A 17,607-nucleotide genomic window follows, 5' to 3' on the forward strand; every position below is an offset into this window, starting at 1 on the left:
TCTTTTTCAGCCTATTTGCCAGGATTTTGGAAACAATTTTAAAAAGGACATTGCAAAGACTGATTGGCCTGTAGTGATTAATATTAGTAGGAGCAGACACTTTTGGGATCAGAGTAATCAGGGTTTCATTGACTGCCTTCAGCATATACCCACTGTGAAAAAAACTCTTAATAGCACTTACTACATCCAAATTTATGATATGCCAATATTTCTGGAAAAAAAGAGGTGACATACCATCAGGACCTGGCGCTTTATTTGGATGCATAGAAAATACAGCAGCTTTGACTTCCTTTTCCTCCACAGGTTTGATCAAATTTTCATTCATCTGCTGAGAAATTGTATGGGGGACACCATCGAGAACCTCTTCAATGTTAACCGGTTGTGATGTATTGAAGATGTTGCTGTAATGATTACCAATCTCATCCACCAGTTCTTCCTTTGTTTCACACCAGCTTCCATTCTCTTTTTGCAAGGATGAAATCCTATTCTGTCTCCTTCGTATCCCCACAGAGGCGTGAAAAAAGGCAGTGTTTTTATCTCCAGCTCTACTTTCTAGTTCCACAGCTTCCTTGAATTCTATCCACTCTTGTTGAGCTTTCCTTACCACTGAAATTTCCTCCCCTTTTGCGTTGTTGAAGACAATCTGGTTCCTTGCCTTCCATATTTGCCAGAGGAGATTAATTGTTAATTCTATATGCTCCTTGCCATTGACTCTTTGAGAAGCTTCTAAGATTCCTTCCCACCATCTCCAAAAGCAAGCCTGCAGATCTATTAATCCATCCCAGTTGATTGGACTGATTTTCCAGATTCTCTTTGCATATTCACAATCAAAGAACAGATGCTCTATAGTTTCAATTCCCTCCCCACAGCTTTTGCAAATGTTGTTCCCCATCCCTGTTCTGCCGTGCACCAAGTCATTGACTGGAAGACAGTTGTGTAGACATTTCCACATAAAATGTTTCAGTTTGTGTTTGACATTTGTTCCCCACAACTTCTTCCACATACTTTCCTTCCTGTTATGGCTACTTGTCTTCTCCTTGAGCTGCATTGTTTTAGTTGCCTGTGCCTCCATTTCCTTTGCTAAAGTATACCCTGACCTCACTGTATATTCCCCATTCTTTGAGTAATGCCAGATGATCCTGTCTCTCCTTTGGTACATACTGAGTGGTATCCTTACAATCATTTGGGCCGTCTCTCTGCTGAAAACTTGATTTATTAGCTCCTTATCCCATTGCCCTTGTTTAATCAGGTCTTTGACATATTGGATGCTTCCCAATGCTGGTCTATCATGTTCCATTCTACCATCTCTTGAAACAGGTATCCATCTGTCTTGCCACACCTTGATTGTACTTCCATCCCCAACTTGTTTTCTTATTCCATTTTTCAAAAGGAATCTGGCGCTCAGAAGACTCTTCCATAGGTATGATGCTGAAGTAGGGGCATGCTTCATCCAGTCAGATTCTCTTTTCATATATTTAGCTCTCATAACTCTACTAACAAACCTGTTAGGCATAACAATGATTCTCCAGAGTTGTTTTGCTAGCAAAGCTGTGTTGAAAATTTCCAGATCTCGAAAGCCTAGACCACCCTTTCCTTTAACCTCAGTAAGTGCCTTCCAATTCGTCCAGTGTATTTTTCTTTGATGCTCGTCTGCCCCCCACCAAAACCGTGCCATTTGTTTACTAATGTCTCTACACATTCCTTTTGGAATTCTAAAGCATGACATTGTGTAATTTGGGAGTGCCATTATCACTGATTTCAGCAATACTTCCTTTCCAGCAAGACTCAGTAGATTTCTTTTCCAGCTTTGTATTCTCTGTGTTACACTTGCTTTTACTTCCCCAAAAACCTGATTCTTTGACCTCCCTATCACCATAGGAAGACCAAGATACTTCCCACTGAATGCTTCTCTTAGATTTCCAAGTATACTGCATACATCCTGTCGGGTATCCAAATCAGTGTTCCTACTGTAGTAGATAGCAGACTTGTCCAAGTTGATTAGCTGTCCAGACGCTCTTGCATATTTGTTCAGTAGCTCTTGAACCTTCCAAGCTTCCTGGTTTGTGGCTTTGCAGCAGAGCAAGGCATCATCTGCAAAAAAGAGATGTGTAATGGGGGGGCACTTTCTTCCCACTTGGATTCCTGTCCACATTTTACTTGCTGCAGCTTTGTTTATCAAGTTTGAGAGTGCCTCCGCCACAAATAAAAAAAGGTAGGGGGATAATGGGTCTCCCTGTCTTAAGCCCCGCTTAGGTTGGACATATCCTACTTTTTCTCCATTAAGATTAAAAGAATAGGAGACAGTAGAGAGGCAATTCATAATCCATCTAACCCAAATGGGGCAGAATCCCATTTTTAGCATTATTCTTCCCAAAAATTGCCATTCCACTCTGTCATAAGCTTTAGACATGTCAAGCTTGATAGCCATAAAGCCTATTCTACCTGTTCTTTTATGTTTTAGGAAATGCATAACCTCGTGAGCTAGGAAAACATTATCTAGGATCTGTCTGCCTGGCACAAAGGCAGATTGAGATTCAGAAATGCACTTAGACAGGATCTTTTTCAGCCTATTTGCCAGGATTTTGGAAACAATTTTAAAAAGGACATTGCAAAGACTGATTGGCCTGTAGTGATTAATATTAGTAGGAGCAGACACTTTTGGGATCAGAGTAATCAGGGTTTCATTGACTGCCTTCAGCATATACCCACTGTGAAAAAAACTCTTAATAGCACTTACTACATCCAAATTTATGATATGCCAATATTTCTGGAAAAAAAGAGGTGACATACCATCAGGACCTGGCGCTTTATTTGGATGCATAGAAAATACAGCAGCTTTGACTTCCTTTTCCTCCACAGGTTTGATCAAATTTTCATTCATCTGCTGAGAAATTGTATGGGGGACACCATCGAGAACCTCTTCAATGTTAACCGGTTGTGATGTATTGAAGATGTTGCTGTAATGATTACCAATCTCATCCACCAGTTCTTCCTTTGTTTCACACCAGCTTCCATTCTCTTTTTGCAAGGATGAAATCCTATTCTGTCTCCTTCGTATCCCCACAGAGGCGTGAAAAAAGGCAGTGTTTTTATCTCCATGCTTTAACCATTTGTTTCTTGCCTTTTGAGCCCAGTAGATTTCCTCATCCCTATATGCTTTGCCCAACTTGCATTTCAGTTCATCTATAGTGTCCCTTCTTTGACCAACTTCCATCTGCTTGGCTTCCTCAATTTGTTTTTTCAGCCTTTGTATTACCTCTCCTGAGTTGTTCCTTTTCTTCCTACTCCATTCCATCAATGCCAATCTGCATGCTTTGATCTTTCTTGTCACTTTAAAAAACCTGGATCCTTGTTGTTGTTCCTTCCAAGCAGTCGAAATCACAGTATTAGTTTCCTCCTCAAAGGTCCATCTCTGGTCAAAGTAAAATCTCCTCTTGTAATTCTTCTCAACAGGTTCAGTATCCATTAGAACAATACAGTGATCAGATGCTTCCTTATGCAAATGTGTACATTTTGCATTCTTGAAATGTTGGATCCATCCTTGGTTTGCTAGGCATCGATCAAGTCTTTGCTTGACCAGCCCACCTCCCTCCCATTGATTAGACCAAGTCCATGGCACACCTTCAAACCCAAGGTCTATCAGTGCATTGCTATCTATAAACTCTCTAAAATCTTTGAAACTGCTCTCAGGTCTACTTCTCCCACCCCATTTCTCCTCATTTGACAGAATATCATTTAAATCACCAGCCATCATCCATTGCTCTCCCCACTTTCCTTTTTCTTGGTTGATAATTCTCCACTGTTCCCTCCTTATTCTGTCATCAGTGCTTGCATACACACCAATGAACCACCAACTGAACTGTTTGTCCTTTTCCTCAATCTTAGCTTCAATGTAAAAACCCCCACTATTGACATACACCACATCCAACTCACTATTCCACATTAACGTTAGACCCCCGGCCTTGCCCAAAGCATCAACAACAAAGCACTTCTCATAGTTTATTCTTTTCCTAACCTTTTCCATGACCTTTTTTTGGTTTTTGGTTTCACAGAGAAAAATTAAATTAGGAGAGTGGAGATTGATTATCTCCTTCAGCTGGGGAACTGCCAAGGGGCCTCCTGCACCTCGGCAGTTCCACACCGCCACCTTCATTTAGACTGTGGAGGCAATAAGGGAATAGCCTCCAATTTCCCCGTCTGGTCACAGGTGTGCAGTTCTATCTTAATTAGGTTTCTTAATTATCCTTTTTTTAACTATTTTCTTTTGCGATTAACTTTTATACATTTTCAGTGTATAGATTTTTTTTTTTTTTTTTGCACAAGCAAGCGTAGATAAAAGACATATTATGACTGTTCAAATTTTAAATTCACTTTTTGTTCATGTGTCATATATCTATACTTGTTTAATGTAAACAAATATTTGCACTGATAGCGTATAAAATATTAATCAATTTTTTTTAAAAATTTTTTACATATATCACATAATTATTCTTAAAAAATTTCAAATAATCTTCACTCCAAACAAAATGATTTGCTTTTCAAGCAGGCCCCAGCTCTACACCTACTATTCTATATCGTTTTCAAGCCGGCCCACTTCTTACTGAAGCAAGAGTCACCAGCTGAAACTAGTAGTAGTTGAACTTATTCGGTGAACATACCGAAAAAGAAGTTGAATGGACCCAACTTCGTTAAACAATAGCAACCCCTCAATTGGTGCACCATGGCCTCCTAAAGGCCACAAAAGAAAGATCAAGGAGGTTTTTCCAATGGGGGATTTTTTTTTTTTTTGGGTGGTTTCTACACATTTCTACACAAGTCTGTGAATTAACACACCAAATATTTAGCCAATAACATTTGTAGATAATAGTACAACAATACATAAAACTATGTATGGTGTACCAGTGTGTGCATTTTTTTAAGTTATTGGTGTGTTTGGATCATGAGTTCTTAACATGTTACATTATAGAAAAATGCTACGTTCTTTTTTGGTACGGTATTCAAGATTTTAATCCATTTACATCTTATCACATCATTTTATTGATTCAAAATCTTAAAATAATTTAAAAGTTGATAATTTTTATTTTATATCAAACAGCAGTGAATTTGATTTCATCGGCGGCAGAGTACCCCTAACGGAACTATAGAACTCTCCTATATTATAAGCACTCCAAAAAAAGGAAAGCATATTGACTATTAATGTTTTAAATTTACTAGTCATATTTCAAATAACCCGTGTTCTAAAATTACCACTCATAATGTATTCGAAGAAGAAATTTATCCTTTCACATTAAAAAAAAAAAACTTAATCCACTTCTTATTCAGTGCCCTAGGCCTAGGGAAACTAAATAGACAAGCCTTTTACACATCACTTTAATACGTAAATGCTTTCAGAACTGAATCCATGCTAAGGTGCAAGAAGCATTAAACAAGTCATGGCAAGTGTCTCAAAGGTCAGTAGCATGTCCTGTCAGTTTCGGGTGAGAATTAATGCACATTTATTCATTCACGAAGCTTCTGATGACTTCTTAATTCACACAACTCAAAAAGAAAGGAAGAAAAAAAAATCGATGGAGCTAAAGTATGCATGAATTCTCTATCCATGTTAATATGAAAACCTAAGTGTAGTATTAAAATTTGTTCTACACCTCAAAAACTTCTAACTAATGCCATAGGTACTGTACCTACTGCACATTAATCAAAATTATTTCCTACTATTACCATTTAATCAAAATGTGCTACAAAGAAAGATTGAGGTCCAAGTCATGATGGTGTTCACCTCCAGCTTTATGATCATCTTGATCTTGAGCTACATCAGCTTCTTTCCTTGAATTTGAAGGGCCTGCTTCTTCTTGGTTTATAATCATACCAGGAGGCGGAGGAGGAGGCGGAGGAGGAGGAGGAGTGCATAACTCCTTCTGAGCTGGTTGATCTTCCATGAAATCTCCGGGCTGGAATGTGGGGTTCCAAACTGCACTGGGCTTGTTCTGATCATGATTAGCCCTTTTCTTCTGATCTTCCTCTAACCTTAACCTATCTGCATTGCTCATAACCATCCTTTCCCTGATATCTCGAGTACTTCTGATTAAAGCAAAGAACGTCTCCATCTTCTCTTCTTCATTATCTTCTTCTGCTTCTGCATCATCCATCTTTCTCTTCTTCCTCTCCCCATCCATACTGCAAAATAACAAGGCTGGAGATAATAAGGGCCTGGCTAGCAGCTTGTTTGGGAATTGAGAATGATGGATAGTGGCCTGAATAGCACTAGTAAAGATAGATATGATTTGGGTGATTGACTTCAACCTGGTCTGTCCAAGTGACCTGCTATGATTTGTATTGCTTTGGTCTTCGCATAGTTATAAAGAAATCAATTGTCTCTATAACTTTAACACCACAAAACCAACAATTTATTTTGAGATGGGGCACCAGTTCATCTTGGTCAAAAAATATCACGATGTCTCTTGTCAGTACTTTAATTTGTAGGTCATGATCAGAGCCACTTCCACTGATTTATAGCATCTGCACTGAAGAACAAAAATCTGATTCTTATCACATTTCACTTCTAAGGTGTCGTCGTGATGAGTGACATATTGCAGATAAGCGTCATTTCTTACGTCAGATGGTGAACGTAATGCTTTGGCCCAACCATTATTCAGTAGCATGATCAATGATGGCCACCCATAATGGTGACGTTAGATATTCTGATATCGGTGATGATGCCCAATTGCTGGCGGCTTCTTTGTACGATTTTTTTTTGTTGGGGTGGAATGTTTCTAGGTAAGCGCGTTCCCTACTCCACAATGTCACCCTCTATATTTTCCACACGGTTTTTGCCCGTACCTCCTCTGAAAGTTTGAATGTGGTTCAATCCACCCACCCTCTGAAAAAGGATGCCCACCACTTCAAGAAATCTACTCAGATTTGATTCCCATCCCATCCCTTCCCTCGAACTGGAAAACTTTCGATAAAAATCCTATGTCGATTTGGAGCAAGTATTAAGCATGTCCAGTAGTTATTTCAAAACAAATAAAAAAGTATCACGTGAGTATATAAAAACCCTCCTCAGTAATTCACATGTCAAGTGGAGTCTACTACTGGATATGCTAAATTGAATCAAGTATAACCCTTGTATATTTACGTACGACTCTTTTATTGATCTCGGAACAACTATTAGACCTGTCAAGTAGTTGCTCTTACCAACATAAAATTTTTATCCCTTCTTTCTACGACGATGGAATGGGAGAAATGGAAGAAACCTGCAATAACTATCGAGCAACCTGCCTTGGACCTTTGTAATCGTTTGGAGAAATTCTAGTCAAGCCCTCCCATAAGCAGTCTTTTATCAAATAGTTAGGAGTCCAATATTGTGCCCCCTGCGGTTCTAAGATGTCCTTGGTGCATTCTTTCATCCGTAGAGAATGATGGCTTTTGGAATGGTTTAACAAAATTTTACGCAAAAATTAATGAGCTAAGAATAGGGTTGTAAATAGAAGAAACGCTACATCAAATTGGCCCTCACCAAGCTGATTATGAGGCTGCAGATGGGGCAAATGTTACATCAGACTGGCCCTTAACGAGCAAAATACAAGTTTGAGATGCAACAAATCTGCTGCTAAATGCTCAAACCTTTGTAGTAACCACAACACGCGGACTTAATCACCAAAACATGACCAGAGGTTTAAAACCCTTATTCTTTTACCAGGCCCACAGATGTGGAAGTAAGGTCAATGACTAATGTACTCGTAAAGGAGGCCACACGCTCATAGAAATAGATCTGTCAAGGGCAAACACTGGCAGGCAGGACCATTTCCAAGATGGACCCTTTGCCGTGTGAAGACTTTATTAGTCATCTACCCACTGAACCCTATGTTTTGCCCAAAGATAGATTGTTTTATCTGGACCCCTACTACCCATCTCGTACAGCTCCAATGGAATATTATTCTTGCCCATCTCCTGCAATACTGGGGATAAAATGTTCCATGCAGCTGAAACCTCATCGCTTCTCATGAATAGATGGTTGTCTCCATCTATGACATCGTGGAGAAGCTGCTCATATGAATCAGGCACCTCAACATTATACCTGACATTTCAAGAAAATGTCAGGTATTATGAAGCATTAGGAAGAAGGTAATCTTCAGCATCATAGCACAAGATTGCACACGAAAACAAAAAGGCTACTGGAAGGAAAGTAAATGGCATACTTGTCCTTGTAAAGCAAATTCAGCTCTGAGGCATCCAATTCCATGCCCAATCCTGGGACCTTATTGTTGACTCTGACTAGGATTGCCTCATCAGGAGCATCACGTAAAATTAGCTCGTTTGTGGCAAGATCATTATTCCGTGCAGTATTCTTGAGGTAAAGATTTCCTGGGACATGACGGAAGTGTATGCGTATTTCGACCCTGCACCGCAGAAATAAGAGAAGAAGTTCTCCAAGTCAATAACATGTCTAAGCCAAAGTCGAGATACGAAGGAAAGAAGTATGGTCAAATAGAGACACAAAATTTTAGAATGAGAGCATGAGGAAGGTGATGCCAGTCCTGCACAATAACCAGAACTAGAATCTATGCTACCATTGAAGCTCGATAATCCAAAATACAACCAGAAAAGGTGAAAGTTGAAACAGATGGAGCTTTATGAACTTCTGAAAAGATGCGTAAATGCACCATTCAATTCAACTACCCTCCACCGCTATCAAATATGCAAGTGTATTGCTGGCCGATGTATGGATTACAATGCAGCATTCTTCTTCCTGTAAATGCTTCATTCTTTAACAGAGCATCGAGAATGTGCATCAGGTTGAACATTGGTCAAAAGCAGGTTTCACAAAAATGTCCATGTCCAGTGTACCCTTGTAATTGGTCATTGAGACACAAATTAAAGTTTGAAGAAATTGAAACCAGTACAGAAGCTGAGAGAAGTAGCTCATTTCTAATCAAAGCAGTTCTAAACACCAAGTAAAATCCAGATTCCAGGTTAGAGGGAAATTCTCCTGAATTTTTATTAAAAATCACCATATTTCTCACTTATGCAATTAAATTGTTGAACAACTTCATGAAATTAAAACCTCAATGATGAAAGAAAAGTACACCACCTATTTTTTCCAAGACCCCTGCCAGCTTTAATCAGAAAAGGAACCCCATCCCAACGTGCATTGTCAATGTACAGAGCAGCAGCGAAGTATGTAGGAGCCAGATTTAGACTGTCAGCAGAATTGCCTACAGAAACAGATTTGCACCGTCCAATAATAACGTCACTAGGTTCCAGTTTCTTGATTGATCTCAAAACCTTGACCTACAAAAAGCAAAAATTTGGACTTTGAGGAGATGCACACTTTCACTCAATGTACAAAGTTTAACCTCATTGCTCATATCCATCCAAAAACTAATCTAAGTTCTAAACCACACTTGACAAAATTGAAAGGTACTGATCCATTGTGCTGTCTTTCAATTCAAAATCATAATAGTAGCTCCCAGTAGATACATCAAAAAGCAGATTCAAACTATTTGTCTCAAAGAAACAGCAAAAACAAAAACTAAATCAGTACCCTGAAACCATTTAAACGATTCAAAAAACTTCACTGTAATATGTTTAAAATTTTAGCGGAAGTAAGGTGTTACCCTCAGATAGATTAGTAATTTTTGCACAGGAAAAAGGTATCACAAATATATATATATATATATATAAAAGTCACATGCCTTCTCATTGCGAACATCTTCACCATCAAGGGTTATAGGTGGTTCCATAGCAAGCAAAGCAATTGTCTGGAGTATGTGACTATGTACTACATCACCTATAATCCCATTCTCGTCCAAATATCTGATAGAAAAAGTCAAAAGTTAAAGGTACTTTCAAGAATTATAAATTAGGTAATAAACACCAGTCATAAGACAATGAAATACGTTCAGCTGCTTATATATACATATATATATATATGTATATATGTATGTATGTATGTATGTAGTCGACCTTGATTGTGCATGTGTAGCCAAGTCATCCGACCAAACAACCTACAAAACTTAGTTAACAGAAGTGAAGACGGGAATAATACTTAAAGCCACATTTTCAACTCAATGAATTAGCTAGTAATATTACCTGAATGTTGTCAATGTAATTTCGGTTCCATAGTGGCATAAAAACTAGATTAGAAAACCTTAACACTGCTAGATTTTCAATGGTATTCCTTCCCAAAAGATGATCAATCCTGAAAATATGGGAACAGATCAATGGTAAATACTTGATAAATAAATATGAATCTGATCTTATGCAATTTTAACAGTTGCACCTGTATAATTGCTTTTCCTCAAATTTTGAATGAATGGACTGAGTGAACTGATCAGAAGACAGCAGATCCAAACCAAAGGGTTTTTCAATTATAATACGGCTCCATCCTTTTTGTGTTTGAGCATGTTCAGAGAGAGAAAATGCAACATCAAGGAGTGCTTCTTGGGGGACTGACAGGTAAAACATTCTGTTTGCTTCAAATTGTCCCTGAGGTAGGCCAGCTGTTAGCGAATTAGAAATCAACAAAATCCAAAATAATTTCAAGCGAAAGGATGTCAATCCTACACATAACAGTTCCAATAGATTGACACTATTTACCTCAACTTGTTCCATTCGAGCTGTGAGCTTCAACATTCCTTCTCTATTGTCATATCCTCCATCAACAAAGTATGTTCGTCTAAGGAAAGCATCTATTTTGTCTTCACAACCTTGTCTGCAGATGTTATTCAACTCGGTGATATACACGTGTATATTCTATACATGAATACATATTCATCATCTGTTTAGTAAATTAAGGAGTGACAAAACTCTACAACTTCCACAAAGTAATTTATCATTTGAAAGTTCAACTCATTTAGAGCTTTTGGACTTCTGCATAGAAAGACAGATGTGAGAGAGAACTGAATCAATTCCAAGTTTTAATTGGCAGTCTAACTCAAGGTGAAGCTAAGGTGATCAACATATTTTGAGGATGCAGAAGTCCTTTTTCCTTCATTGCACTGTCTCTGTGTCACAAACTAAAAGAAACACATTTTGCGCATTTATTGTATAAATGAAAGTCAAGTTCATTTCACATCACTTGGCCAGTTTTCTGCGGAAGTGAGGCTTTCAGTTTTAATGGAACCATATACTACATTGCTAATCCAAGGTCAATTCTACGAGACATTATACCAGGGAATCCAACACACAAGTAGAAACCTAAAAAGTTTTCACTTACTCATAATTGCCCCTTTTTTGGATGTTAGTAGTGTCAAATTCCATGCCATGAAGAAAGTTGAAGGACATTGAAATTCCATGTTCTCAAGGTACAGGGGTGAATTGTGTCAAGAAGATGAGAAGACAGGATAAAGCAAGGATACTATCTTGCGAAATGGTCAATATCATTATGAACTCTATTATAGTTTGAGATAGAGTCGTCTTCTTATGAAAAGAGTTTTCCATGAAACCAAGAATAGAAGTTTTTCTGTGTTATTAATTGCTCATAAGTTACAAAAGTAAAAGGGAATCTAGACTTTGCAGCTACTGAATTCCCAAAAATGGTTATCTCAAAAAGATACTGAAGTTAGAAAGAAAAGGCCAAAATGTCTTTTCTAATTAATAAGGAAACTGAGGAGCATACTGATGATCGATGCGACAAGCTAAAGTTGATGCTATTATGGATCTCAGATCCTCATCTGTTAAAGTTTTCCTTGAATACCCAAATACAGCAACATTCTGCAACCATAAGAAGGCGAGTCAGACTAGATAATTCTGCTGAAAAAGAATATTAAAAAAAAATTCACAATCAGGGATACTATTGGGAAGATGCTCATATTTCATCTTGCCAAAAAACAAAAACATGTTGCCTCGAATCTTTCCCTCCAAAGATCTTGCATGCATTTAATCCATGAAATTTGAAATTTCTTGTGATTTCTAATTTTGATTCTTATTCTTAACAAGTGGGGAGGGAAGCATAAGATGGTAGGAGCACTCTCTACAAAGGGAGTGAGTAGTTGTCATCATACAATTCAAATTATAGATATCTAAAGCTATCAAATGGTTATGTAGTGTTTTCTCTCCAACTACCCTATAAAATGCCTCTGAACACTATTCAAACTAACAGCACCCGATATGCAGTTGACTCACGTGTTTGGGTTGACTTCAGGGTATCAAACAAAAACACAAATACCACCAAAGTTAACCCAAGTACAAGGCAAAAAGAGAGAGTCAAAATAATAAGACGACGAATGGAATGGAAGCCCCCCTTCCCCTTCCTCCATCCCCAAAAAATGAAAAAAAAACTGTTTCTTTTATATGTATTTGGATTACAATAGCCAATAGGTGCAAGTGATGATCCACGAAGCACCCAACTCTTTCATACATTTAGTGAAAAGACCAGCAAAAGCATTTTACAGAAAAGGTTTAAAGAATAAAAAAAATAATACTAATAATAATTCATGAACTAAAAGACTAAGCTACAGTAATCCAAAACAAAGCAGAAGTCGTCTGTGCCATACCTCTGGAAGGTTACCACTGTAATAAAGAGCAAATAATGCGGGAAATATTTTTCTCCTCGCCAGTTCACCAGTAGCACCAATGACAGCAATGCTAAGAAATGGTGACCGACCAACTTCAGGGGTATAGCTCTGCAGCAAAGATGCTGGCGATTTCGTAGCATTTAATGTTTTTAATGAAATATTGAAATGAGAAGTTGGTTCAGAACTTTCTTCCTCTTGCGAACTTGCTTTTGCCTTGGCACCAGTGGAAGATAAAGATTCTGAGGAAGCATTCATTCCAGATCTAAATGGAAGCGCAAAATTTGATACTGGAACTGCTTCAGGACACAGACTTGTTCTCCCCAAACCTTCCTTAGAATCTGTGTGCTTCATCAATTGAAGCTATTATTTGTGAGGCCTAAATTATTATAAAAATAGCTCCTACATAGCTCGAGAAGAAATTAAACTTTTCTATTTGTTCTTTTCTTCTTTTATTATTATTTTTTTTTTTGTTGTTGATGGGGGGGTGGGGAAGAGGGGGGATGGGGTAAAAATTGGAGTGGTTGGATACAAACAAATAGATAGTTAACCAGGAAAAAAGATCCACGATATCTACAAATAACCTTACTGTGCCAATATGTACAATTTGGACTTCTTTTCTAGGTAGAGTTAGCAAACTTTTCAATATTCATTTGTATTTTAGATTCTAAATCTGAAAATTTAGTTAGTCAAATGCATAAAATTTATGTGACAAATGCCAACCAGATGGTAAGGCACTGCAGTGAAATCTTGGCCTGTAAACAATGAATCTGTATCTGAATAGTCATTAGATTGATCTTTGCCTTGCAACTGTAGAATTTTCAACACATTCTGCTGTTCACAGTTTCTGTCGGTTCGAAAATTGAAAATTTCAAGTATTCAAAGCTTCAAGTGACAAAACTTACTGCAGAACTTTTTAGCCCTTCCATGAGCCATCAGACGGCTGGATGCTGTAAGGGATACATGATTAGCTCCAACCTAAAAATAATACACATGTATTGCGTTAGTTCTTCACAAGTTTAATGTTCATCAGATCATTGATCGATTGAATTTTAACACGTATATGCTCTACTGGAGCGGTTCCAACCAAATACAGTACTCCCTTGCATGCTATGACAAAAGGCCAACAACTGACTCGTACATGAAAATAGACAATCACCTAAAGTAGTCAAAGTATTTGTCAAAGCTGGCTTTGATTAAGCCTTATTATTCTCCAGCAGGTGCAAACTTATAATTTTACATCAAATAGTTGTCGCTACCCTCAGCCATCAAAATTTCAAATCATGCCGACAAACAAACAAAAATTACAATAAAAAGCAAAGACAGTCCCTTCTTGAGCTGAATACCTTCATTAGCAATGTCAAAATAAGAAACCCCAAAATCTTCAGTGATATATTTCATGGTATTTCATAAAATAAATGGGACAACTGAAACTACAGAACATCAAAAGAAGCATCACAAAACCACATGGTGGATGGGATTAACATAAGATATCATAAATCTGAAAAATACTAGACTAACTTAGCATATCACGTTCACCTTCATACAGACTTTCCAAGATAAAATCCACCCAAGAATATTCAAATATTGCAGACGGGAGCCACATGTATCTCACCGCCACAGATGCCAAGCCTTTGCTCGTACAAGGACAATGAACATGATCCCAACAGAAAGGCAGACACTGTACTCTATCCCATTCTAAGCCAGGCAATCTATTGCTAGTTCCTCCTCATGCAATGTACAAAATTGAACCATGAAGTAATCCCAATTCCATTTACTATGTAAAGCTTAGTTTCTCTTCTTGTTCTTGTTCTTTCTTGATCCCTAGGGAGGAAGGCGGAGGACTTCCACTAGTCGAACTCCTTAGCTCCAGCAATATTGAGCAGGCATCCAACCATAGCGCTACCAGCACGATACAATTCACGTCTGGTATTTCAAATGTAAAGATTGCTACTTTATTCAAAATTATTACATTCATGCAAACTCTGCTGAGTAAAACATCCAGTATACAGTTCAAGTTTGACGAATCAGCTCAGAAATTTTCAAAAAAAAAAAAAACCTCCACTGACTCATCAGGAGAAACCAAGAAAAGCAACATAATTTATGGACCATAATAGAATTTACTTCCGATAAAAAAAAATTTAAAAAAAAAGTACACTGAGAACTATAAAATGATTCAGTACCCAGGTGTTGAATAATTAAATAAGCTAACTCAGGAAAATGATCAGAAGAATAGATAAAAGCCCATTTTATCAAACGTAAATTAAAAGAGCTCTGATGGGTCAGCAAGAAATATAACGTAAACAAAATTTGACGGCACTTAACAGAGAAGGAAGAACTCCGAAATGGGGTGGCCGAAGAAACAGCCATCTTCCGATGAATGTGCCGGCCGCCGGAGGTCTCCAGAGAAGGCAGTGATAGTTTCTGGGATGAAAGTGATGCCATCGACATTTTTTTCACTATGATTGGATTCCTCAAACTTTGAGAGCTTCAGTTCTTCGATACATTCGAAGAATCAAACAAGAAAGTGAATAAACCCCTGAGACTGACAACGCACGAGGTTTATGCCCTTCGAATGAAAAATTTGCGATCCGGTCCTTATACTTTTCTTTTCATGCTCGGTGTTGAAGTTTATTTTGGTGTCAAAGTTTGGCCCTTGACATTTCAAAATATTGGAAATTAGGATTCCGTTTCAATGCACTGACACTATAATGATTTTTTTACACTAACATTTATGAATATATATCGCATGTGCATGATTTAAATTCATATTATATAACATAATCTAAATTTATTAATATAAAAAAAATTACATATTGACGTTGAAAGTGTGTAAAAAATTTACTTTTTTGTTTTTTGATGCGTTTTGATCTAAGCAGAAACCATGGAAAGGTTTATGCATTCAATTTTTGTGATGCAAACATTGCTTAATCCGTTAGATAGTAGACAGATTAATTTATGAAATTTATCAAGTGTGTTAATGAAACATGTTAACAAGATGAACAAAGTAGTAGCTTAAGATTTTTTTTTTTTTTTTTGTTTCACTAAAGTAAGACCAAAATCATCTTTCTTGTCAAACATAATTGCATCTATATAATGAGCACCACTATTGATTATACTAATTCTATTCCCTTGCTATAAAAGATTATAATAGTTCTATCATTCCCTTCCTTTTTTGCTTCTTTTTTTCTCCTTTGGACTTTTTGTCTTCTTGGCTCGATGCCTCCCCACCACCGCTAACTTTACCTGACCACCACCAATCAAAACTTCTTCTTTTGTGCTTCGTTTTGCAATTATCAATCAAAAATCCATGTCTGCAATAAAAGATTTGGCACATGGTGTCTTTTTATTTTTCGTTGTTCTGAAATTGGCAAATGGAACTTTAATTAAACAATCCAAAAACAAATCCCAAAATGAAATGGTGAATTCCATCCCAATCCTTTGAAATCTGTTTGCAAGCACAACTCCAATCCACCTATGGCCACCAGCATTCTTGCCATTAAACATCAGTTTTGCTTTTCACAAGGAGAAGAGGGAGGTTGGGTTGCCTGCTGAGAGGGACGATTTGATAGTGAAAGAGGAATTTAGCGGAGGAGGAGGAGGAGGGGGCTTGGGAGCTTTGATCTCGGCGAGGTAGACGGACCCGATGTCGCCGGAGCCAAGGCAGTGAAGGAAGCAGAGGTCGGAGAGGGAGAGGGTGGAGGAAGGGGAAGTGAGTTGGAAGCGAGTTATTCACTGTTGGAAATGAGCTGAGGGTTTTGAGTGATTCCTCCCAATTTAGTCAGGAATCATGAATTGGGCATGATTCTAATATTTCAATTGCCATTAGTTCCCCTCAAACCAAGCGGCCCCTTAGTTCCCAGGTCAAGTATCACTGCCTCGAGTCCAAGTGTCGAGCGTCTTTAAACCATAATTATTAAATCCGACCCGGTCCGACGGTTCAACCGGTCAAACCTCAAACCTCAAGCATAAAACCTAAGCACACTCACCGCTAGCCCAATAGCTCACTTGGTGCTTATTCACTCCTTCTATATTATATATTAGATTTTTATTCTTATTTTATTTCTTCAAAACAAAATTTGTTTGGAATCTTTTAATAAAATTTTATTATTCCCTAAATTCTATAAATTATGAAATGGATTTAAAAAATAACATATTACACAATTCATTTTAAAAACAAATATTATTCTTAATAACCTTTTGCACTTAAAATTCGTAAATAAAGTAGATAATTACTCTTAGATAAATTTTTATACTTGAAGTTTGGTAGATTACTAATTAAATTTAGGTTTTGTTAATTCTTATAAGAATTAATGATTCTATAATAAATTGGACTAATTGAGTATTTACTATAACATAGTTTATTATAGTTTTAACCATATCAAAAATTATAAAACATAATATTTAAATATATGTAGTGACCCACCGGTTGGACCACTTACCCATTGGTTGAACCAGTAACCTGTTGACCCACCTCTTTCACCGGGTTCCTCCCCGGGTCGGGTTTAATAACTATGCTTTAAACCTTCTAACGTTTTTAGGGGTAATTTTTTTTGGGTCAATTCCAAAATCCCCCTTCCAAACTTTCAATTTCATCACTCTGCTCCCTAAATGTTCAATTGCATCATTATCTATCTGTGGTGTTTTAATTTTCCCAATCGAGTGTAATCAACAAATAAGTTTCAATTCCTCTCTCATTTGGTCACATGACATGCATATTTTATCGACAGATATTTCATGCTTAAATTTGATCCAAAAAATACATTGCATAAAAACTTTTTATGCGCACAACTCTTATATATAAAGTGAGACACGTGAAAGTTCTATGTACATTGAGAGGTTTTGACCTAGTGGTTAAATTTGAGACCCCAAGATTTAAAGTTCTTGGATTCAAATCCTCCTTTTCCCTTCTCGTTTTTTAATTTCATCCCTGTTTTGTTAAAAAAAATTAAAAAAAAGAGAATTCTATGTGCTAAAGTCAATTATAAATTTGTATTTTTAGAACAAAATAAAATTTTTAAGGATTATTTAGTCTTTTCATTGATGACATGCACACTAATCAACTAATGTCATATAAATGAAAAGATGGATT

At 37.2% G+C, this 17,607-nt stretch overlaps 2 protein-coding genes across 3 annotated transcripts; both read right to left on the reverse strand.

Moving 5' to 3' along the window:
* Positions 1 to 5,581: 5,581 nt before the first annotated feature.
* On the reverse strand, positions 5,582 to 6,458 carry LOC113762615 (PX domain-containing protein kinase-like protein). Its single transcript, XM_027306148.1, has 2 exons — positions 6,301 to 6,458; positions 5,582 to 6,174 (listed from the first exon to the last, which is right to left on the reverse strand). The coding sequence occupies exon 2, from the start codon at positions 6,171 to 6,173 to the stop codon at positions 5,736 to 5,738; it is 438 nt and encodes a 145-aa protein (XP_027161949.1). The 5' UTR covers position 6,174; positions 6,301 to 6,458; the 3' UTR covers positions 5,582 to 5,735.
* A 1,005-nt stretch (positions 6,459 to 7,463) lies between these two features.
* LOC113764183 (inactive glucose-6-phosphate 1-dehydrogenase 4, chloroplastic) lies at positions 7,464 to 15,020 on the reverse strand. Of its 2 annotated transcripts, none has more exons than XM_027308266.1 (12): positions 14,841 to 15,020; positions 13,421 to 13,493; positions 12,498 to 12,856; positions 11,621 to 11,715; positions 10,600 to 10,714; positions 10,283 to 10,488; positions 10,093 to 10,201; positions 9,967 to 10,007; positions 9,696 to 9,816; positions 9,092 to 9,291; positions 8,199 to 8,399; positions 7,464 to 8,077 (listed from the first exon to the last, which is right to left on the reverse strand). In XM_027308266.1, exons 1-12 carry the CDS (start codon positions 14,964 to 14,966, stop codon positions 7,840 to 7,842), a joined length of 1,884 nt encoding a protein of 627 aa, XP_027164067.1. In that variant the 5' UTR covers positions 14,967 to 15,020; the 3' UTR covers positions 7,464 to 7,839. The 2 variants fall into 2 exon arrangements, with proteins under 2 accessions (XP_027164067.1, XP_027164068.1); XM_027308267.1 differs by having other exon boundaries at positions 12,498 to 12,863.
* Positions 15,021 to 17,607: the final 2,587 nt, after the last annotated feature.

This window comes from Coffea eugenioides, chromosome 2 (assembly GCF_003713205.1).
Source record: "Coffea eugenioides isolate CCC68of chromosome 2, Ceug_1.0, whole genome shotgun sequence".
In the NCBI taxonomy this organism is placed as follows: domain Eukaryota; kingdom Viridiplantae; phylum Streptophyta; class Magnoliopsida; order Gentianales; family Rubiaceae; genus Coffea; species Coffea eugenioides.